The following is a 20,278-nucleotide window of genomic DNA, read 5'->3' on the forward strand; positions in this document are numbered from 1 at the left end:
AGGGGCAGCGGCCCCCTGAGGCCGCCCTATATGCAGGGAACAAGTAGGCAGGAGGAGGAAAGGGGTGCAGGGTGTTGTTAAGAGCCCACCCCACTGGTTCCAAATCTGCCTGTGACTCTTCCCTGTGGATTCGGGCAAGCAGCTCCCCTCCCCCAGCCTGTTTCTCCCCTGAAAACCCATCCTTTACCTGGACCAGAGTTTTGGTATACAACAGGTGCTCAGTGCATGGTCGCTACTATTGTCCCTGAGAGGAGGGCGCTAAGGGCCCCATTTTACAGCTGAGGCATTAACCTGGGGAGACTGGGACAGAACCCACTTACTCTCCCCCTCTCCCCACTGTACCCCTTGAGTCAAGGCCAGGGCTGGACCCAGCAGTCAGTGAGAGGCACGGTCTCTATTACTTCAGAATCGACTCCCCACAGCCCTGCCCTTCCCCATTTCTTCCCCCTGAGACCCGCTGGGCTCCAGGTGGGCCTGTCCTCACTTCTCCCTTTTTTAAGGGGCCACCTTCCCTGCCCCAAGGGGGAATCTGAAACTAGTGGCCCCTCCTTCCATCCCAGAGCTGCCCCTTTGGCCCTGGCCCCACCTCCTCCCCCATCTCAGGACCAAGCCCAAGGGTATATCCAACTCTGGGTGTGTCCCTCTACCCTGAAGTCTCCCAGCCTGGCAGGTAAGAGAACCTGTGCATTTCTCACCAGCCTGCAGGGGATGGAGCCCCAGGACCTGGCTCCTGGGTGCAGCTCCTGGCAGCCTCAGTCTGGATGGGCTTGGCTCCTTCCTACTGGGTGCTGGGGTCCCAGTGGAGGGGGTGGGGCCAGGTGAGCCCCTAGAGGAGGTGCGGACTTCTGTCCTCTGGTTGGGGATCACACACCAACCTCCTGCCCCACAGACAGAGGCCCAGAGAGGGGAGGCATCATGCCCCAAGTCACACAGCAACTCCGGCTCACACATCCTGCCCTTCATCCCTTGGGTGGGCATGAGGGAGAAACCAGAGACAGCATGAGCAGCTCAGTTCAGAGTCAGATAAACTGAGACTCAATGTGCCCACTGGACAGTGCTCAGATGTCCCCTCCCTTGGGGAAGGATGGCCTAAAGCCCTTGGCCAGAGACTGTCCAAGCACAGGAAGCAGAGAATCAGAAAGACCTGGGCACCAGTCCTCGTTCTGCCATCTACTGGCTGGGTGACCTTGGGCCAATTACTTAACCTCTCTGTTTTCTCCTCTAGGAAACAGGGTAAACCCAGCACTGCCCCCATCTGGCTGCTGTGAGTATTGAGTGCTCTAATGGATGGAAAGGGCCCTGCAGGGTCCGTGTACCCAATGCCCCTGTCCTTGCTATTCACTGGCCTCACCCTCAGGCCTGCCTAGTCCACAGAGAGGTCCTGTGGCTCCCGGCCAAAGAGCAGCTTCTACTGACAGGTAGTAAGTTCTCCACCATGGGGTTTTCCAGATGACAGGACATGGCTGGGCGGATCGAGTCCCTGCCTGGAGTAGTACTAGATGAACTAACCCCTTCTCTTCCCGGGCCTCCCCAAGGAGGCCTCCTCCCAGCCAGGTGGATGGTCAGCGGTGTCCCACCCCTCCCACGGGCTTCTCCTGCAGACAGCCTTAGAGGGAAAGTGGGGACTGGAAGGAGAGATCTGTTTACCCCAAATACAGAATAGAGAGCCAGTGATGCTGCTGTTCAAGTCCAGGAGCTCAGTAGCTGCCCCAACAGGCTGTCCATCTGTTTGTCAAGGGCAGGGCCAGGGGCCAGGGGAGGGCGGGGGCTGGGCTGCTGGACGGCAAAGCCCAGGAAGGACCTCGCCTGGGCTCAGCGTTCTACTTGTTGTCCACAGCTGCCCCGTACCCCGCTCCCCTCACTCCAGCTGGACCAAGCCAAGTTGACGAAGGCCAAAGAACACCATTCACTCACACGAGGGGCCCCAATAAATCTTGATTTCAAGAGAAAGTGGGCCCTGGAAGCCTGTGAATCCCATGATAAGGGACCCATCAGGCAGATAGATTCCCAAGCTGGCTGGACTCTGGGGTCATGGCAAGGGGCCACTCTGGCCCTGGGATGAGGACTTTGTCCAAGGCAAGAATGGGCAGCTCTCAGCGGTGGGGCCTGGCCCTGCTGGGAGGGGTCAGGTCTGCATTCCTGAGAGGCCCCAGTGCCTCCCAGGGAAAGCCGGGTACCCAGGGAGCCCTTCTGAGGCCTGAGGTTGCCTTTTCTTTGCATTTGGAGCACGGTGGGGGGCATGGGGTGTTCAGGTTTTGTCAAGAGAAACTGTCAGCTGGACACAGAGACAGACAGATAGGCAGAGGGGGAGGCTGAGGGGCTGAGGGAGAAGATGCTGGAATGGGGGTGGGCCGGGTCCTCTAGCCTCAGGCTGGTGCCCAGGGCTGCTGCTTGGGAGTGATGAGCTGGGGCAGGGGTGGGGGTGGGGCTCAGAGGGCACTGGAGCCAGGCACCTGCCCTGCCAGAGGCCATGTCCTGCCCATGCTGCCCTGGGTGGGCGGCTGTGGGGAGGGGGGAAGTTTCCTCTCCCTCTTAGGGCCGTCTTGGGGGCTCATGGGTTTCACTGGGAGTGATTCCTTAGTAAAGCTTCCAGCTTGGATGGTGCCCTTTTAATTAGATTATCCCCAATTCCCTCTGTCACCGGGTTATTAATATTTATCTGGAGCACACCTGATACGATTCGATCAGTGGGCCTGGGAGGGATGGAGGGGGCTGCCCCTCCTTCTCCCTTCCCTCCTGCACCTCTCCCCCATTCCCACCCTGCTCCCCTGCCCTCATACCGCCTCCACTCCCCAAGTCCCCTCCCTCTGGAAGCCCCAGGAACTTCCCTGTCCTGCGTGCCCCTCTCCCTTGGTGCCCCTTGCTGCCCACCAGAACCCATCCACATGGTGGCCCCGAGGCGTGTGCCCAGCATAGGGCACCCACATGAGGACATGCAAGGAGCAGGGGTGGGAGGGATCCCACGCAAAACGTGCAGGGGGCTCTCTGCTCCTGGCCCATGGTTGCCACTGAGACACCCTCTGTCCAAACCCAAGGAGCCCGTGAGGTCTGGCTCTTTCCTTTGACTGGGGCCCTGGTGCCCAGGCACAGCTGCATCTCTACCCCCATCCTGTCCCTCTGCAGGGAAGCCACCACCACCACCACCACACACACACACACACACACACACACACACACACACACACACACACTATAACTAGGGTCCCCATGCCTGGACTTGGAGAAAAGGCCCAATGGGTGTGAAATCAAAAGAAGCAGCAGGGCTTCCCTCGTGGCACAGTGGTCGAGAGTCCGCCTGCCAATGCAGGGGACACGGGTTCGTGCCCTGGTACGGGAGGATCCCACATGCCGTGGAGCGGCTGGGCCCGTGAGCCATGGCCACTGAGCCTGCGCGTCCGGAGCCTGTGCTCCGCAATGGGAGAGGGCACAACAGTGAGAGGCCGGCGTACCGCAAAAAAAAAAAAAAAAAAAGCAGCAACAGGCTTCCCTGGTGGCACAGTGGTTAAGAACTCACCTGCCAATGCAGGGGACATGGGTTCGAGCCCTGGTCCGGGAAGATCCCACATGCCATGGAGCAACTAAGCCTGTGTGCCACAACTACTGAGCCCACGCGCCACAACTACTGAAGCCCATGTGCCTAGAGCCTGTGCTCCGCAACAAGAGAAGCCATAGCAATGAGAACCCTGTGCACCACAACAAAGAGTAGCCCCCGCTCACCGCAAGTAGAGAAAGTCCACATGCAGCAGTGAAGACCCAATGCAACTAAAAATAAAAATAATAAATAAATTAATTAATTAAAAAAAAAAAAAGAAGCTGCAACAAAGCCCTTCTGCAGAAAATGGGATGGATCTGAGAGACACTGGCCCTCTTCCTGGGGAAATGGGAATTAGCACCAAGGATTATTTTTGAGGAAGCGGTGCCCCACTGTGCCCACACGTGCCACCTTCTGAACAGGCCCCAGTGGGGGCTCCAGGCACCGGGACCCTAGTTCTCCAGGCCTCTTGTGGGCGGGCAGGGGAGCACCTGCCCACCTCCCTCCCTCCTGGGAGACCAGTTCCTGGTGAGAATCTCAGGCTTTGCAGAGATGCCACTGTGTGGCTGAATCCCACAGCCAGGCCTGTGTCTGGGATTCAGCAGGACAGCTGAGAACAGGAGTGGGAAGCCCGTGCAGCCTGCCTCCAGCCTTGTGCAAAGCTACCTGGTGTCCCAGGCCCTAGGGGCAGGGCATACCAAGCAGGCTTCCACCCAAACTTTGGAACCTGTTTTCTGGAAAGGAAAACCCCTATGGGGAGCCCAGTCCTGCCCAGGCTTTGGCAGTCTCTTAGGTACCCATCCTCAGCCTGGGCAGGAGCCACAGGAGTCTGTACCCATCACTGGGACACCCTCTGGTGGTGTGTCCCCTCTAATCGAAGCCAGTTTCTGGGGGCCCAGCAGCTCACTCTACAAGCAGACCTTGGCATTCTGGGTCAGTTTCAGGCTCATGATGGGAGTGGAGGTCTGTGCAGGGACCCAGGAGGCCAGGCCAGTTTGGTGAACCAATAGTTACATTTCAGATTCTGGGGGCCTCCCCCCATTTGGGGGACCCAGAAACCTCTTTGGGGCTGGCCTGGCGACTGCACTCTGGCCCAGCAGATTGAGGGGAAGGACAGTGGCCTTTCTGGTAAGATTCAACTCTGCAGAATCCTTTGGTCACTGCATGGGAGAGGGGTGCAGCAGGCAGGGAGGGGGTGGGAGAGACTGCAAGCTGGAAGTCGGGGGTGGGGGGCCAACTCCCAGCCTTGCTGCGCTGTCCCACCTGCCAGCTCTTGAAGAAACACCTGTGGGAGCAGTGCCTCTTCCTACCTGCACTGGCCCGAGTCCAGTTCCTGGGTCTCACCCACCTGAAAGACCCCCCCCCCACCAATAGCTCTGAGGCATGCATTCCAGGCAACGTGGGGAAGAGCTGAGCTCTTTGTCTCATTCCCCTTCGAAGCCAGCAGTTCACCTCTCCTGGAAATGCCCTCACCCCTGTGCACCGGACACCTCCCACCCGCTCCTTGCCACTCTGCTTCAGGCTGGTGACTCTGATCCCTAAAATTTTGCTATTTATCAGCCTGGCTCAGGCAGTCATGTGGCCCAGTGGAGCACTAAGACCAAGAATGGGGGTGGGGAACTCCCATCTAAATGAATCATTTGACAGAACCTGGGGATTTATCAGAAAACCCAAAGGATGCCTGGGCTTTGGAGAAAGGCAGAATGTGCCTGGAAATAGAACAGATGCTGCCATTTGGGTAGGTGGGTGGGATTCCCCCAGAGGGCACCTGTCCAGAGGTCTGAGGGTCTCCAGCACCTTTTTTCTAAAGTTTCTAAAGTTTTCCAATAGGGGCAGGAGGTGGGCAGAACAGAGGACAGGGCCTGGATACCAGACAGTGCCCTGGGAGGACTGTCATCCCCCTCCCCCCACTGTGTGTACTCCTCATTGGTTTTTTGTCTCAGATGGTTGCTTTAAGTACACTTGGATTTCCTTTTACAGAAGGACACTGAGACCCCACATCGGAACGTGGGCTCCCAATTGAGCTCACATGAACGGCCAGAACTCCCCACTCCCTTACACTCCCTGTGCTCATGCACCTTGGACAGAGTAAGGAGCCCTGCAAGCGATGGGCTTCTCCCACAAGGGACGAGTCCACACCAAGAGTCCTGGAGGGCAGAGGGGATGGGACACCAAGAGGTCGGTGACTCAAGAGTGGCTCTCCTGAAGCCCAGCCCTTTGGCAGCGCCTCCTGTGACCACAATTGCCTCTGCCCAGCTCTCCCCACCAGAAAAGTGGAGAGCAGCTAGTTGGCACTCTCGTCATTAAGTCATAAACTCTTGATAACATTTACTATCCTTCAGTCTTTATTCTGGACAGGGCCCCGTCCTCTACCCTTTGAGGTCTTTTTAGTCATTTGTTGTGCCTCTCAGAATCTTCTATCCATCCCCCTGTAGCTGGTGTCCAGACAGGCACTGGCCATAGTTCTCCAGTGAACTGATCTAAAGCTCTGACCTCCTATCCCAGAGGGCTTCCTGGGCCTTGCCCATTGCCATATTCTACTGTTAGGTTTTAAAATTGCCGGACAATTGGGCTCACTAACCGTTAACTTGTGGCCACTAGGACCCTCCATGTCTTTTTCTATTTGTGCTTATTCATGGCCAGTAATCAATGAACCCCGTGAACTTTGTGCTTGGTCCCCGATGAAGGTTTCCCACTTTGTTGAACTGCACATGTCTCTTACTGGCTGAGGGGGTTTTGAACCTGTTTCTCCCTCCTGAGGGGCTGCTATACCCAGCCTGTGGCACTATCCCCCTGTTGCACCAACTTAATTTCAGCATCCAAACAACCATTTAGAAAACCATTAAGCCATTCTTTCTAACAACTCAAAATATAAAGTGCTTTCGTTTGTTCAATGTCAAAGCGCCGATGAAAGAGCTTGTGGCATCTGACCTATCAAGGCAGACGTATTATCACATTCAGAGAATGAATAGCATATTTTCAAACCACTTTTATCTAAATTACACAGTACATGCCCCAGGAGCCCAGAGGTCTGGTTATTCTCTTGAGATGCAGAGAGAGGAGGGCCTCACAGGTAAGGGAGGGGGTCCACTGAGGAGGAGGGATGACTTTAGGGGTGTCCCAGGGCCAGCAACTGAATGTGGCCCATGAGGCCACTGGCAGGTGTCCTCCAGTCTGCAGAGAGCATGGCAGTGGCTGGGTGGGACCCTCCCCAATGGCCATGAGGAGGTGAGGGTGTGTGAAGACACAACCCCTTTAACAGTGAGATCCTTCATGTGGCCCAATAACGCGCAGAGATGATTGGGGCCCTGTTCTCACTGTAGTTTTTCTTCCGAGCATCTCCCAGGCTTGTCAAGCCCTTGTGCTCCTTCCCCTCCAGGTTTCTGCCGAGTGGTGGGAAGGAGCCTGTGGCCAGCCTCCTGTGGGTTCTGTTCTAAAAGCTGGTGGTCCTTGAAGAGAGGTGGACGATGGAACCGGGGAGGGAAAGGGCCTGGCTGAGGCCTCCCCGCCCTGTGTGTATGTGAGTGTGTGTGTATAGTGGCGGTGGCTTCCCTGCAGAGGGACAGGATGGGGGTAGAGATGCAGCTGTACCTGGGCACCAGGGCCCCAGTCAAAGGAAAGAGCCAGACCTCACGGGCTCCTTGGGTTTGGACAGAGGGTGTCTCAGTGGCAACCATGGGCCAGGAGCAGAGAGCCCCCTGCACGTTTTGCGTGGGATCCCTCCCACCCCTGTTCATTGCATGTCTTCATGTGGGTGTCGGGGGGAAGGAGAGACACCAATAACAACTGAGACTTAACTGGGTTGGCAGGGCTCATAATGCGATTCAACTTGACTGAAAGAAAATCATCTCTGACATTTCTGGCTCACCTGAGTCTCTGCAGCCAAAGGTCACTCAGACCCGAGGAGTTCAAGGTTTGCCCCGGGGGCCCCAAAAGTGCAGACACTGAGTGGCTTCTCCCAGGGCCGGCAAGGCAGTTTTGCTCATGGAGCATTTGTAGAGTACGTGCTGCCCACCCCAGAAACCCCAGTGACCTGGTGTGCTCAGCCTCGGGTCCCTGGAGCAGGTCCATGGGACAATGGTACCCGTCTCCCTGGTGGGGCTGGCTGAACGGATGCATGAAGGAATGATAGGACTAGGGTGGTGCACAGGACGCTCACTCTCTGAAGTGAATGGGCCCCAGGGGCGGGGCGGGGGTGTCTCTGCCGCTAGCAGGGGTGTAAAGCGAACCGTGCAGATGGCCCGTCCGCGCCACAACAGACAAGCTGCTCCCAGGCCCAGCCCTCAGGACCACAGGACAACAGAGGCCAGGTCTTTCCAGGGGCCACCCTGGAGAGTCTGGCTCTAGGGCAGCACATCCCTGTGCCCGTGACTACACGGCTGTTATTTCTGGGAGAACTAGAGCAGAGCAAAGACAAACACCTGATGGAGTATCCTGGCTGGGCCAGACCCAGGAAACCAGCTGCCCAACAGGTTTGAAAGGCCCTCTCGGGCAGGGGCATGGCCCAAGGTGAGGGCCACAATGGCCTTGACCCATTGCAGGGCTGCTCTGTGGGGTGGGACTGCCCCTTTCTGAGGACGAACTGACCCACAGCCGTGCCCTGGAGGGTGGTGATGGTAGGGCTGGTGCCCCTGAACTCCAGGCTCCCTCTCTGTCTGCACTCGGCCATCAGGGGCGACTTCAGATCCCAGGTTAAGGCCAGGCATGAGGGGGAAGCAGCGCCTCCCACTCACAAAAGGACAGAGAACGTCTAAGTGGATCCACCAGCCAGGCACGGCAGCTGATGCATCAGCGGGGCTGCTGCCCCTCCTGGCCACGTGGCCAGCCAGCCTCAGGCAAGGGCACTCCTGGCCTGCAGAGAACGGGTGACAAAGCTCTCTGTCGTCTCAGCCAAGGCCAGGTGGGTGGAGGATGAGACAGACCCTGCAGACACGAGACCCCCAGGGGTGCAGACATTCAGGAGGGCGGCATATGCACCCTCCTCCCCTCTCACGCAAAGGGACGAAAAGGTACACACAAAACCACAGAAAACCAGCTCGCAATCCCACAGGCACGTGTTAGGGCTGGGAGCCCTCCACCCACCAGCACGGTCCAGGAGAACCAGGACAGGCCCCAGCCCCCTTGCCCACCTCCCTGTAATCCCTGGGGCGTGTTCCCTATGGTAGGGCTCCAGGGGATGGAGATGAGAGAAGCTGATGCCTGAATTCTTCCTTTAACTCCCACCCTTAACAAGGTCAAATTCATTTTCTTTGCCTCCGTAGAAAGTTCACAAATGCAAGTCTTCGGCTTTTCCTGAAATCAGAGCCCTGGCAGCCAAGTCTCAATAAAACACTGTGTTTCCAGGTGCTGGGGCCAGTCTTGAGGCCCCTGGTCACTGGGGTTCACAGGCACTTTCCTACTACCTCTCCACCTTGGTGGCGAGCAGCTCCTCCCTGCTGCAGGCCGAGCGCCCTGTCCCCTTCAGATGCCTGATGGACCCCTGGGCCTGCAGCCAGGCTCCCCAGAGCAGGGCCTGCTGTGCCGCTGGCCAGCCCTCCGGCCCTCCTTGCTCTTCTATGGGAGCCCACTTTACCCAGCACTGGAACCTGCCACATTCTGACCTAACAAATCTCGCCGGACCTTTTCCTTAGAGGCGCCGTAGAGCGTATGTTTGTTGTCAATATGATTTTATTTACTTTGCAGTGGAATCCATGAGAGCCAGAAGCACAGTGGGGGCCGTGGCCCCTGGGGTCTGGGTGGCCAGTCCCGAGCCTGGGGCATGGCCTGACCAGTGGGCGATTGTATTTAAAAAAGAAAACAAAATGAAATACACAGAACGAATGCTAGCCACGGACATCAGTAATCTCTTGGTAATTTCATTAAACTTTCCCTTAAACAACAGAAACCCTGCCCTCTGACTAACACAAGGTGCTGGAGAGAAGATGACCAAGTGACTTGATCTCTGAACTTGAAATGTACTTTCCTACCTAGAAATTCAGCACAATGTGTTTAACGGCCAGATGCCTGCAGGCTGTTTGCATGCCGGCCCTGCCCCCAAGAGGCCCAGGGACACCCCTCTCCAGTCTCTACAGCCTGACCCAGGAGGCCACGGCCCCCTGCTTGAGTGGGTTTCACAGCCGTGGGGGTCCGAGGCCTGGACCTCATCCCTGATGCAGAGCTGGGCACATGGCACACAGACACACCTCTCGGGGTCACCAAGGTCATGGCTTATGGTCGGTTATCCTCATGGCAGGAGTGGGGTGCCATGGGGTGAATTTCACAGAAGAGGCACAGAGAGGTCCCCCTTAGTCGGGGACATGCAGCAAAGTGGACGTGTAGAAGGGAGCGGGTTTGCTGACTCTCAAAGCAGGGCGAGCTCTCGGGTTGGGAGCATGCCGCCTTTCCGCCAAGGCTGCAAGGCCAAGGTCAGTGGTCTCTTCCCTGAGTGGCAGGTGAAGCCCCCGGGGCTGGTAAAGCATCTTCATGACAGCTTCACCTGGAGAGTCCCCACGGCAGTCCTGTGAGGCGGGCTGGGAGGGCAGCGCCGTTCATTCTACAGATGAGGGAACCGAGGCTCAGAGTGCAGGAAGGTCACGCACCTGGGAAGGGTCAGAGGCAGGACAAGAACCAGGTTCCTGACCCCTAGGTAAGCGTCTTCCTTCCACGCAGCACTGCGCAACCTCTGTAGGGGAGCCCTGTTCTTAGGCTTCACAACTTTGGGGGCAGTTCCCTCTGAGCCAAGGACGGGCGGGGAAAGAATGCTTTCACTTCGGGACAGCCTTGCAGCCTGGCTTAGAAACCCAGGGCTAATCAGATCCTGGGCCATCTGGTTCCCCAGGGTCTCCAGAGGAAGCGCCTGGCCTCAGGCCAGACCCGCAGGCTCCTTCCCTTTGCTATGGGTTTGCGGCACAGCTTGCAGGCTGCACCTCCGCTCGTGTGTGGGGTTTCCCAGGGAAACTCCTCCTCCTTCCTCTGAGGCGGGGCGGCCTCTGGGGGCCTCTGCTGGGCAAACAAATTGGAAGAGGCTTCCTTCTCTCGGCCGGGTGAACCCAGGCGCTCCTGCCACCCTCCAGCCTCCCCGCATGGCGGAGGGGAGGCCAAACAGAGGATGGAGGCTTCCGCAGGTGCAGGGCACAGCCATGAGCAGATTCCCACCACCCTGGGGGCTGCCCTCCTCCCAGCTATTTCTACCGAACAAGAAGCAGACAAGAGAGCTCAGAGGGACCTCACAAAAAACTGAGGGGAGAGCCACAGAGGTCCCCCACTGTGGTCCACAGATTTTGTCCCATTTCCTACCCATCAAAGGTCAGAGCTGGGTGACCTTTGCCAGCCACTGCCCTCATTTCAGGACCAGCATCTTCATCCTGTCCAGCTGTCTGCCCCCAGCAGGATTTTACAGAAAACTCAAAGGTCCTGGATTCAAAACTCTCTGTCCTGCCTGACACTCAGCTGATCAGGACAACACAGCGCTGCCTGCTGATGGCATTCAGACCAAGGCCGCCAATGGAACTGCCCTCTGGACTGCAGACCCTCCTCCTCCGCAGAGATGGGCTGGGGACCCCTCCCAGCCTGCCTATCCCCACCCCTCTAATTGGCTCAAGAACTCCAATTCCCTTGACTTGTGAGTTCCAAGTCCCCCCTGCTGGGACTTAAGTCAGAACCTTCTGGAATAGCACACTGTTCCCCTCTGCACTTAACCAGACACTGACCCCACTATATGCCCACCTTCCCCACACCCAGCTTCATCCTGCCATCATCCACCTTCCCTGAGAGGGTGAAGCCCCACTGGGCTGGTAAGTCCCTGCCCCACTGCCCTCACTGTGCCAGCACATGCGCATCAAAGGTGCCCGCTCTTCCCAGAGGCCCCGACGACATCATGTAACGTCAGCACAGACATTAGCAGTGGGGAAACTTTTAAGTATGCATGCACACGCACCCCAGCCAATAACATTAAGTGTCATTTAGAAAAAATGGGTTAAATAAGCAGTATCGCCGAGGATGGCCGTGCTGGGCTGATTATCCTGTATTTGCACGTTCTGGCGGTGGGAAGGCTAAAAGTCTAATGACTGAATTATCACCCTAATGCCTTTTGCTGGCTGGGAATAATCCTGAGGCAACAGCTGCCGCAGGGTTTTTGGCTGGTTTCCTCTAATTGCATCCAGATTAAGGGAGCCGTGCAGGGGCGGGCCTTCTCCATCCCTCCGGAGCAGCGGGACCTCGCAGAGCCCACAAACCCAGGTCTTCAGCTTTCGAGGTCCTGGCTGCTCCAGGAGGCCCAGATCTCACTGGGACCTCACCCAGCCCATAGGGTGAGAGGTGGGAGGGTCCTGGGGAGCCGTGGGGGTGAGGGGCTGTGGGAGCTGGGAGCTTCAGAATGAGCACTTTCCACCCAGGACCCTCCAAAGTGAGGGAGCCTGGGACCCCTCTCCCTCCACCCCGCACACAGCAACCCAAAGGCACAAGGTATTGTAAAATGCACGGACGTTCTTCTGCTACGGAGGATGAGGGGGGAGCACCCTTTCTCCGCTTAGGCATCTCCTGCCCCTTCAGGGGAAGTCACGCCCCTGGTAGAAGGTGAGCTCCAAAACAGTGTTATCTGGACCAGGACTTTGTTGTGGTGCTGGTAGACTCTTCCAGCCCCGTACCAGCCGCCCAGTTCCTCACCCCTCCCTGAATCCCAGTCCCTCGCCATGTCACTTCTCTTACTGCAGGGGAGGGTCCATTTCCCCATCCCTAGATGCTGAGTCTGGCCATGTGACTTGCTTTGGCCACTGAGGTGGCAGCACGGGGGGCATCTGTCAAGGCTTGGGAAGGTGCCTGTACACTTCTGATTCTGCACCTTCGCCTTGGCCAGGACTGGCTTGCGGGAAGGATGCAAGAAGCACAGAGCAGAGCCAAGTCTGACCTCTACACACCTCGACATGTGTGAGCACACCCCTGGGACTTAACAGCTCCAGGCATGGGAGCAAGCCCAACCCAGACCAGAAATGCCCAGCTTGAGCTGCTGCCCCACAGACTCATGTGCTAGGTAAAAGTGTGTGCTAGTTGAGGCCACCATGTTTGGGGGCTATTTGTTATGTAGCATTACTGTGGCAATGGATAACTGTTACGCCTGTTCATGGGGATGTGGTCTCTAGAGGAGGGTCAACATAGTGCCTGGGTAACTCAAGCCATTTCCATAATGGATCAGGAGCCATCCTCCGGATGGAAAGGCAATCTTCTTTCCCCAGAAGCAGAGCACAAGTCTACCCCCATCCAGCCTGGATCCTGCTGCTGGACTGTAATGGTCAGTACCCTAAGATCTGGGCACTGATGGGGCTCCAGGATGGTCTCTCCGAAAGACTCTTGGATAGAGGGGCCAGGAACTTGGAAGTACCAGTGTCAGTCTCCTGCCTGCTGGAGGACTTGGGCTCATGGAGAAGAGAGAAGCTGAGAAGGGAGGAGGCTGATAACTCCTCTTTCCTGTTGATAAACATCTTTTTAAAGTGGCGCCATCCAGCAGCGTCAGGTCCCAGTGGGAAAAGCTGAGGGGCAGGAAGAAGCCTTAGTCGGGCTGCGTCTCCGCGATGACTCTCAGCACGTCAGGAATCATTCTCCCCAGAAGAATGTGCAGGAGGATTCAAGGAACGATTCCAGCCTCCTTGCTCCTGCCAGTTCAAGAGGTGGCTTCCTGTGCAAATGGCTCCACCACTTTACACTGGCTGGGAGCCCTCCCATGCCCTTATCTGTCCTTCTCTAAATCCCAGAAGGAGCAACTGATGAGAATCTTTGGGAGCAGGGAGAGCTTGCTGGGAAGACCTGGTTCCCACACAGAAAGCAGAGGTGCCCTGAGTGATGGCTACCGTACTGTGGCCACTCTTGCGTCCAACCACCTGAGAAGCTGACTTACAGAAGACTGGCATTCATGGCAGAATGCAGGCCCTGCAGGGAAGTGGGAGTCTTTCTAGCACTTTCAGGTGCCTTTGTCTTGGTTGGTCAGTTAATATAGTACCCCTTCCCTCAAACATTGCAGATTCCCTTCAGATGATTTTGCATGCACACACACACACCTCAACCCATCCAGACCCCAGTTGGTTGCAGTATTTGGTGAGGCTGGCCTTAAACAATGCCAAATGCAGACATTCCCCAACAAAGGGAGAGGAATCCAACATTTCAACAGCCTGTGCTCAGGCAGCAGATTCCTTCACATACCAAGAGGACAGGATGTTGAAATGGACAGTGTGAAAGCCCCCAGTCCCCTGCTCTTACACCTCTTTACCCTGAAATCAGTGGGGCTTTTTTTGGCGGGGGGATGGGGGGCAGATGTCTTCACATCAGCTTTGCAGCTGTGGCTGGAGAAGCTGTGGAGTATGTTTGGTTCTTTCAGAGAATGAAGCCTGATGAGGCGGGTGTGTCCGGCTTGCAAAGATGTCTCTGGGCCTGGACAGGACCCCCTTGTTCTGCACTCCCCGGCACTGGTGGGTGCACAAGACCTCTCCTTCTGTCTCTGCCTTTCCCAGTGCCTGGCAATACCCTTCGGTGGCTGATGAAGCTGGAGGAATTCCTGGGACGTGTGGAGAGCCATCAAAGGCAGGCAACACAAGAACCCAGCCAGCCTGCGTGTCCAGGTGGGATGGCTGTGCATTTTGGTCCCGCTTTTTTGGGAGGTGACTTTTCTCTGGGCAGCTGGCGGGTTCCACTTTTGTCACTTCTGGACTCCGCTTTTGTCCTTAATATGAAAAGTTTCCCTTCATGCCGCCCAAGGGCATTTTCCTTCTGTTTCTACCATCCCATCCCCTCCAAGCCCAGCCCCACCCCCTCCCCCATGCTTGGGACCTGGCTGAGGTTCCCTCACCCCTCGTCTAGCACAGGGAGCCCAACCTATCTGCGGAAACCGAAGCCTTCCCGGGGCGTCTTTGGGCCCTTCCTGCCTTCTCTGGGGGGCTTGGGCGAAGGCGTCTCCACAGTGCCCCCATATGGGCAGCTCTCAGACCCCGGGTGCTGGCCTGTGCACTCCACGGCGGGCATGTAACCACTGTCCCACATGCCAGTCCCACACAGCTTGCACAGGTCATGCAGGCTGCAGGGGATCCGCGGCAGGAGGCGAAACTGATAGAGCAAACTCCTTGCCTGCAAACAGAGAGGACAGGCAGTGACGAGGGCGTTGGGGGACAGCCAGTGGCCCGAGAGCAGGGGCAGCAGTAGCCAGCGCCCAAGGGCTCACCCTGTGCCAGGTCAGGGCGAGGGCTCTGCCTGCCCCGTCCCTGTCAACACCGTGATCCAGCTGAGGGACGGGACTCACATGGTACCCGGAGCAGTGCTCCCATGTGGCTTGACACAAAGAAGGCTCCCCCGATGGCCTTCATATGGAGGGTGAACAGGGCAGGCAAAAGCGGCACAGGGCCCACCCTGTCCCTCCCTGGCTCGGCCTGGCCCCAGGGCTCCACCTCTCCGCCCTGCAGGGTCTGTTTCCACCACCCTCTTCCTACCCACCCCACCCTGACCCCAGGCCCTCCTCACTGCCCCCAGGAGACACCAGAGAGCTTTAAGAAGCAGACTCCAGCAGGAGCCTGGGAAGTGGGGAGGTGGCAAAGGCGCCCTTTGTTCCACTAACTTCGGATGAAAAGTGTCCACCTCCCCTCCCTAAGCCTCCTGCTCAGTTTTCCTGGCTCTGGGCTAGGACTGAGGTACCGCAGGTGGAGGACCTGTCCATCAAACCAGGTAATCTGTTCAGTCCATGAGGAGAGAGGCCTCTTTGCCAGGGCCTGATGGGCACCCTGAGCAGCTGCCAGACATGCTGACCACTGGGCCTTGGTCAGGAGCTCCCAGGGTGGCTGGAGTGTGTGGGCGGAGCTCTGGAAGTGAAGGGGTGGGGCTCTGTATATGGGAGGGCGGGCCTGCATGCAGGGGCCACACTCACCTTCCTGAGAACAAGCTCCCCATTCATGTGCATGGCCAGGTTTCCGAAGTGCAGAAGCATCTGGTCGGTGGCCAGCTGCTGCTCAATGACGTCATCCCCGTAGATGGCCACGATGGCCACACAGATGAAAAGGTGGAAGTAATCTGTCTGGGGGGATAGAGATTGGGTTCAGATAAGGCCCCTGACCCAGCCCCAGGGCCTGCCTGCAGGTAGAGGCCAAGTGCAGAGGTGCGGGGTAAGGGCTCGGGGTGAGGTCGTCTGGGTTCATGTGGCCCTGGGCAAGCCCAGAAGCCTCCTTCATCCTCAGTTTCCCCACCTGCAAATGGGCCAGTGTGAGCACCTCTATCCAAAGGCTGCTGTGACATACAAAGGGGCTGGCCACCCACGGGCTGCTGTTACCCTCCGGGGAGCCCTCTGGGAGGCTTTCCAGCACAGGTCAAAGAACATGCTCCTCTGAAGGCTGGCCCGTGCCCATTCTCTTGAGAGACAGTGCGTCAGAACATGCTCCAGTGGGTCACAGAACACGCCACTGAGAAAGAACTTTCTGGCACCCACCCACTGGTCGCTGTCCTCCTGCCTCCAGGCCAAACGTCCCAACTCGTGCCCCAGAGACGACTCTTAGGTTTGTTGATAAGAAAGTGGGGAGAAGAGCCTCGGAGCAGAGCACGGCAGATCATGACGGTCCCCAAGGAGCTCCCCAACGAGCCCACCATCTTTAACCAGCTTTACAGAGCCCATTGAGGACTCCGCTGTCTTCCTTGGAGGCTGCCTCATATGGCTGCCCAGCAAAGAAGGCCTGGCCCACAGCAGGAAGCCGGCACTTGGTCCTGGCTGGGGTACATCCTGTGCGCTCTCCGGCCCGGACACTTTGAGGGCACACCGCCTTTGAGTCACACTTGCTCTCGGGGGCAGAGGAAGGACAAGGACCACCAGGAAGCCTGTGTTTAGTCTCCTGACGTCGGCCACCCAGCCAGACAGAACTTTGTTCCTTTGCAAACAGGGCCAGGAGGAGCCCTGGATGCGGGCAGAAGTTATGGGCAGCAAACATCCCACACCCCACCCACTCTGAAGAGACCATTCTGGGTTGCCCAGCCCCTTCCTCTGAATTACTCCAGAATGGCCTTGATGTGGCTCAGAACGATCCTCCTGCAGCTATTCGAACTGTGGCCAGGGTTGGCGGAGGGCTGGGGGGAGGGGGGAGGACGGAGGAAGGCGCATGTCTACCTCCTCTCAGAGAGGACTCTGGGGCAGAAAAGGTGGGGCACATTCTAAATGGGGCTGGATGGCAGTACAGGACTAATCCCAGTTCACTGGACAAGGCCCAGGGCAGTGCAGCCCCTGAGGGCAAACTAGAAGTATCATAAATGAATGAAATAGAGCCTTTCTCACTCTGGGGACACTTTAAAAGTTAAAGCAGCTGGTAGTGACCACCCCCCTCTCCACGAACTCACTCTAATGAATTAGCCTACGCCCACTACAATCATCCTACCCCCCGCTTCCAATCTCCTGCCACTAATTTGATCAAGTGGTGGGGCCAAATGTGGCTAAATTTAGCCTGAGAAATGGCCCCATTTGTTGGGTAATGCTCTGAGTTCACTTGTAACATTAGCCTAAATGTGATGTCACGAGGGTGGCAAACTTGCTGCTGGAAAAACATGCAATGAGGCTTTGCAAAGTGGACACAATTTTTTTTTTTTTTAAATGTGATCCAGTGTTTTGGACCATCCTTGCCAATGCTTCCTTGATTCCAGCCTGCAGTACACGTCGAGCACGCTAACCCACGCAGGAATCGCGGCCCAGACCTGGGCCCGGCTGGGGGCAGGAGCAGGAGGCGGGTGAGGATGGATGAACACAAAGACAGCCTGTGGCACCAGCACCACATTTGTTCACACTCACTTCTATCAGACATAACCCTTCTTTGACATTAGTAAGGAGGGGAAACGCTGATGCACATTTCCGAGGGCTGGTGGGCGTGCCCACGTAACAGCGAGGTTTGTCTCATCCAAGCTGCTCCGGCTGCCACAGGGAGGATGGAGCCCGCTCTTGCAGAAAGAGTCCTGGCCACCTCCCGGATGCGTCAATACTATTTTTTTTTAAGGCTGATGGATTCAGAGAGACTTGCCTATCCTTTCACGTCGCCAGCTTGTTGCTAATTTGGGCATTAAAGCTGTGTGACAGGGCCAGTTCGACGCTCTCAGGGGAATTTGTTGAGGAGACAATGATAACAGTGGATGGCAAGTGGAAATCACATCCCTGGGTGGGGACAGTGGGCCAGGCCCGGGCTCTCAGAGGGGCTGATGGGGAAGCAAGGTCTCGGGCCCTTTCCCTGAGTCGTCCCGAGGGGGCAGGCGGGCGGGCACTGGCTCCAGCTTGTGGGCACTGGCGTCCTGCTCGGCCCCGCAATGTCTTTCACGCTGATTGGTTGTGACAGGAGCGTGCTCAGCCCCAGAACGTGGTAATGAGTGCAGTCAGTGGGCAATTTGCATCGATTTCAGTTACTTGGGAGGCGAATTGCAGGTCTGAGGCTGGCCACGTGGGACTGGAAGGCAGTCGCCATGTGAGGGGCGGACTGTGGCTTGCGGGGGGTCAGGGATGGTGGAGGGGGACCCCAGAGGAGGCGCACGGTTACGTGGGCACCCCACCCTCCTTTTAGACTGGGTGCAGGACGGCTGTCCCAGCCCCCAGCCCTGGGCACCGCGCCTGACTCACCTGGTAGTGGGCCCAGCAGGCCTCCCAGATCCGCAGAGCCTCAGCCTCGGGAAACTCCCTCTTGAAGCACAGCAGCAGCCAGCGGTGGCAGAAGAGCATCTGCAGGCCGTCCTCGCCCAGTGAGACCAGGTGCTGGTAGAAGCGCAGGTGCGTCAGCCGCAGCAGCTCCCGCAGGTACAGCTGGGGGCGAGGCCGAGATGAGTTAGCCCCCCAGCCCCGAGCACGCCTGCCTGCCTGGCCCAGGAAGCCCACTCCCACCGAGGCCCTTCCTCGGTCCACCCCTCCCGCCCGCCAAAGCCTGTGTGCCATGCGTGAGGTCTCTACCTGCTACATGTCACTGCACCCACTTGTTTTGTTCTGTCGCTGGAAGTCTGACTCACACCTGTCTTTGTCAGTTTAGCCCAGATTTCAGACTGTTTTGGAGGCTGTGGCGTGGCCCAGGGCAAGGCAGAGCACAGCACCCTGATGTGGACCAGGAGGCTAGTGGCAGGAAGACCCCCAGGCCTCAGGCGCCATATGGGGCTGTTTCTGACGCCCCCTCCCTTCTGGGATGTCGAGCAGATCATCCATTGACAACGCCCCCTCCCCCACACCCACTCAACCATCACCAAGATCCATCATCTTCCAGAGCTGATTTAGGACAGAGAGGGGGCGTTTCTGAACCCCGAGAGGCTCAATTCCTGCACTTAAGGTCACCACCCAGTGACTTGGGACGAGATGGAGGCTGTTTCTGGCAACGTCCTGCTCTGGCTGCTGACTTCACCAGCACCGTTGTAAAATCAATCTCCGGGAGCTAACAAGTCACGGGGCCATGTGCTTCGGAGCCCATCAGGGGCGAATCGCATCAGAGCCCGTAATTGCCTCCGCAGGTACCGTGGAAACCTGACATCACAGGGCCGATGCAGAGAGCACAGAGTGGGCAGGCTCGGCTGAGATCCCAGCCAGATCCTGGGGTGGGGGCTTGGTGACTCACAGGCCCCTTCCCACACAAGCGACCCATTGTTCCTACTTGAGACAGCCGCTGGGATGGCACGGGAACTGATTCTGAGGACCCTTCCCGACTGGCCAGTCTTTCCACCCAGTGGCCCACAGCAGGGTGAAGTCCAGGCACGCAGCTGATCCCCTCCCTCCCTCACGGGTGCCCCCCACCCCCGCTCTGGTGCCCGGCACCTTCCAATCCCCACCTGCCTGCTCCTGGCTCCCCCTCGTCCAATCCCCTGCTGTGTTCTGCTCTACCATCCATAGTCTTCAACGGCTTCCTAATGGCAAGTTGACGGGACATGCTCCTTGGCCTGGCATTTGAGGCCCTCCATTCAGCTCGACCCTCATTGCATGTGGGCCACCAACCTGACCAGGGCACCCAGTGCCATTGCCCAGAGAGCTCTCTCAGCCAAGTCTCGGCAGGCCTGACAGTGTCCAGGGCCAGACCCCACGTGCCATTGGGTCGGCCTAGTCCAAGGAGACACTGGGACGCCTGTCTTGGTTCCCACCTCTATCACCAGAGCTCTTTCTGTATCACTCCCTGGCACCCAGCATCCTCTCCTCACACTGTCAGCTTCCAGACCAAAAATCTCTTGCAGACTGGGGACCTGAGACCATCTCCCAGTGCCAGCAGCACCCGGCAGGTGCTTGGAGTGCACAGATGCTACGTAAGGAAAGAGTACGCACTCCTGGCCCTGCCTTACCCAGCTCTGCCTCCTCGCTCCCAAGTCTCAGTGCTGCCTGGTCTGTGTAGATTAGGGGAGGCCACGAAGGGAGGGGTGCCGGCTGCGCACAGCAAGCCTGCTGCCCTGGAGGTACGGTTGTGACAACTACCCAGCGGGCCTCGAGGTGGTTTCAGGAGCCCCTCCCATCCCCACCCCCAGAACCCTGGCTATGTTGGACCCCTGCAAGGGGCCCAGATGCACCTGAGGAACCATTTTACACAGCACAGGGTCAGGTGTGATAGGGACCCCCCCCCTTCTTTGTCTCCCAGGGAGCCTGGGTTGGGATGCCACATGCAGGGAGGTGGGAAGCCACAAGGGGAAGGCCCTGCACAGTCTAGACTCTGGACCTGCAGGAGTGTGAGGTGGGGATGGCAACATGTGTCCTGGGACCTGGGAACAGCATGCGTCCCTCCTGGGGGAGCTGGCCCTACCCCAGAGGCCCAGGGCCAAGCC

The 20,278-nt window shown here is 57.7% G+C and overlaps 1 protein-coding gene across 7 annotated transcripts in view; it reads right to left on the bottom strand.

Moving 5' to 3' along the window:
- Positions 1–7,235: 7,235 nt before the first annotated feature.
- TBC1D16 (TBC1 domain family member 16) overlaps positions 7,236–20,278 on the bottom strand; it is an 87,136-nt gene continuing 74,093 nt past the window's right edge. For 6 of the 7 annotated variants that reach the window (XM_060291024.1, XM_060291022.2, XM_060291025.1 and 3 more), the window contains exons 10-12: positions 18,120–18,299; positions 15,411–15,557; positions 7,252–14,620 (exon numbers count right to left, since the gene is read on the bottom strand). In XM_060291024.1, the coding sequence (XP_060147007.1) occupies positions 14,372–14,620; positions 15,411–15,557; positions 18,120–18,299 (576 nt within the window). In that variant the 3' untranslated portion in view covers positions 7,252–14,371. Of the gene's footprint in view, positions 14,621–15,410; positions 15,558–18,119; positions 18,300–20,278 lie in introns of all 7 variants that reach the window. The other variant, XM_030837911.2, reaches the window with a different exon arrangement.

The sequence above is a fragment of the Globicephala melas genome, chromosome 20 (genome assembly GCF_963455315.2).
Source record: "Globicephala melas chromosome 20, mGloMel1.2, whole genome shotgun sequence".
Taxonomy (NCBI): domain Eukaryota; kingdom Metazoa; phylum Chordata; class Mammalia; order Artiodactyla; family Delphinidae; genus Globicephala; species Globicephala melas.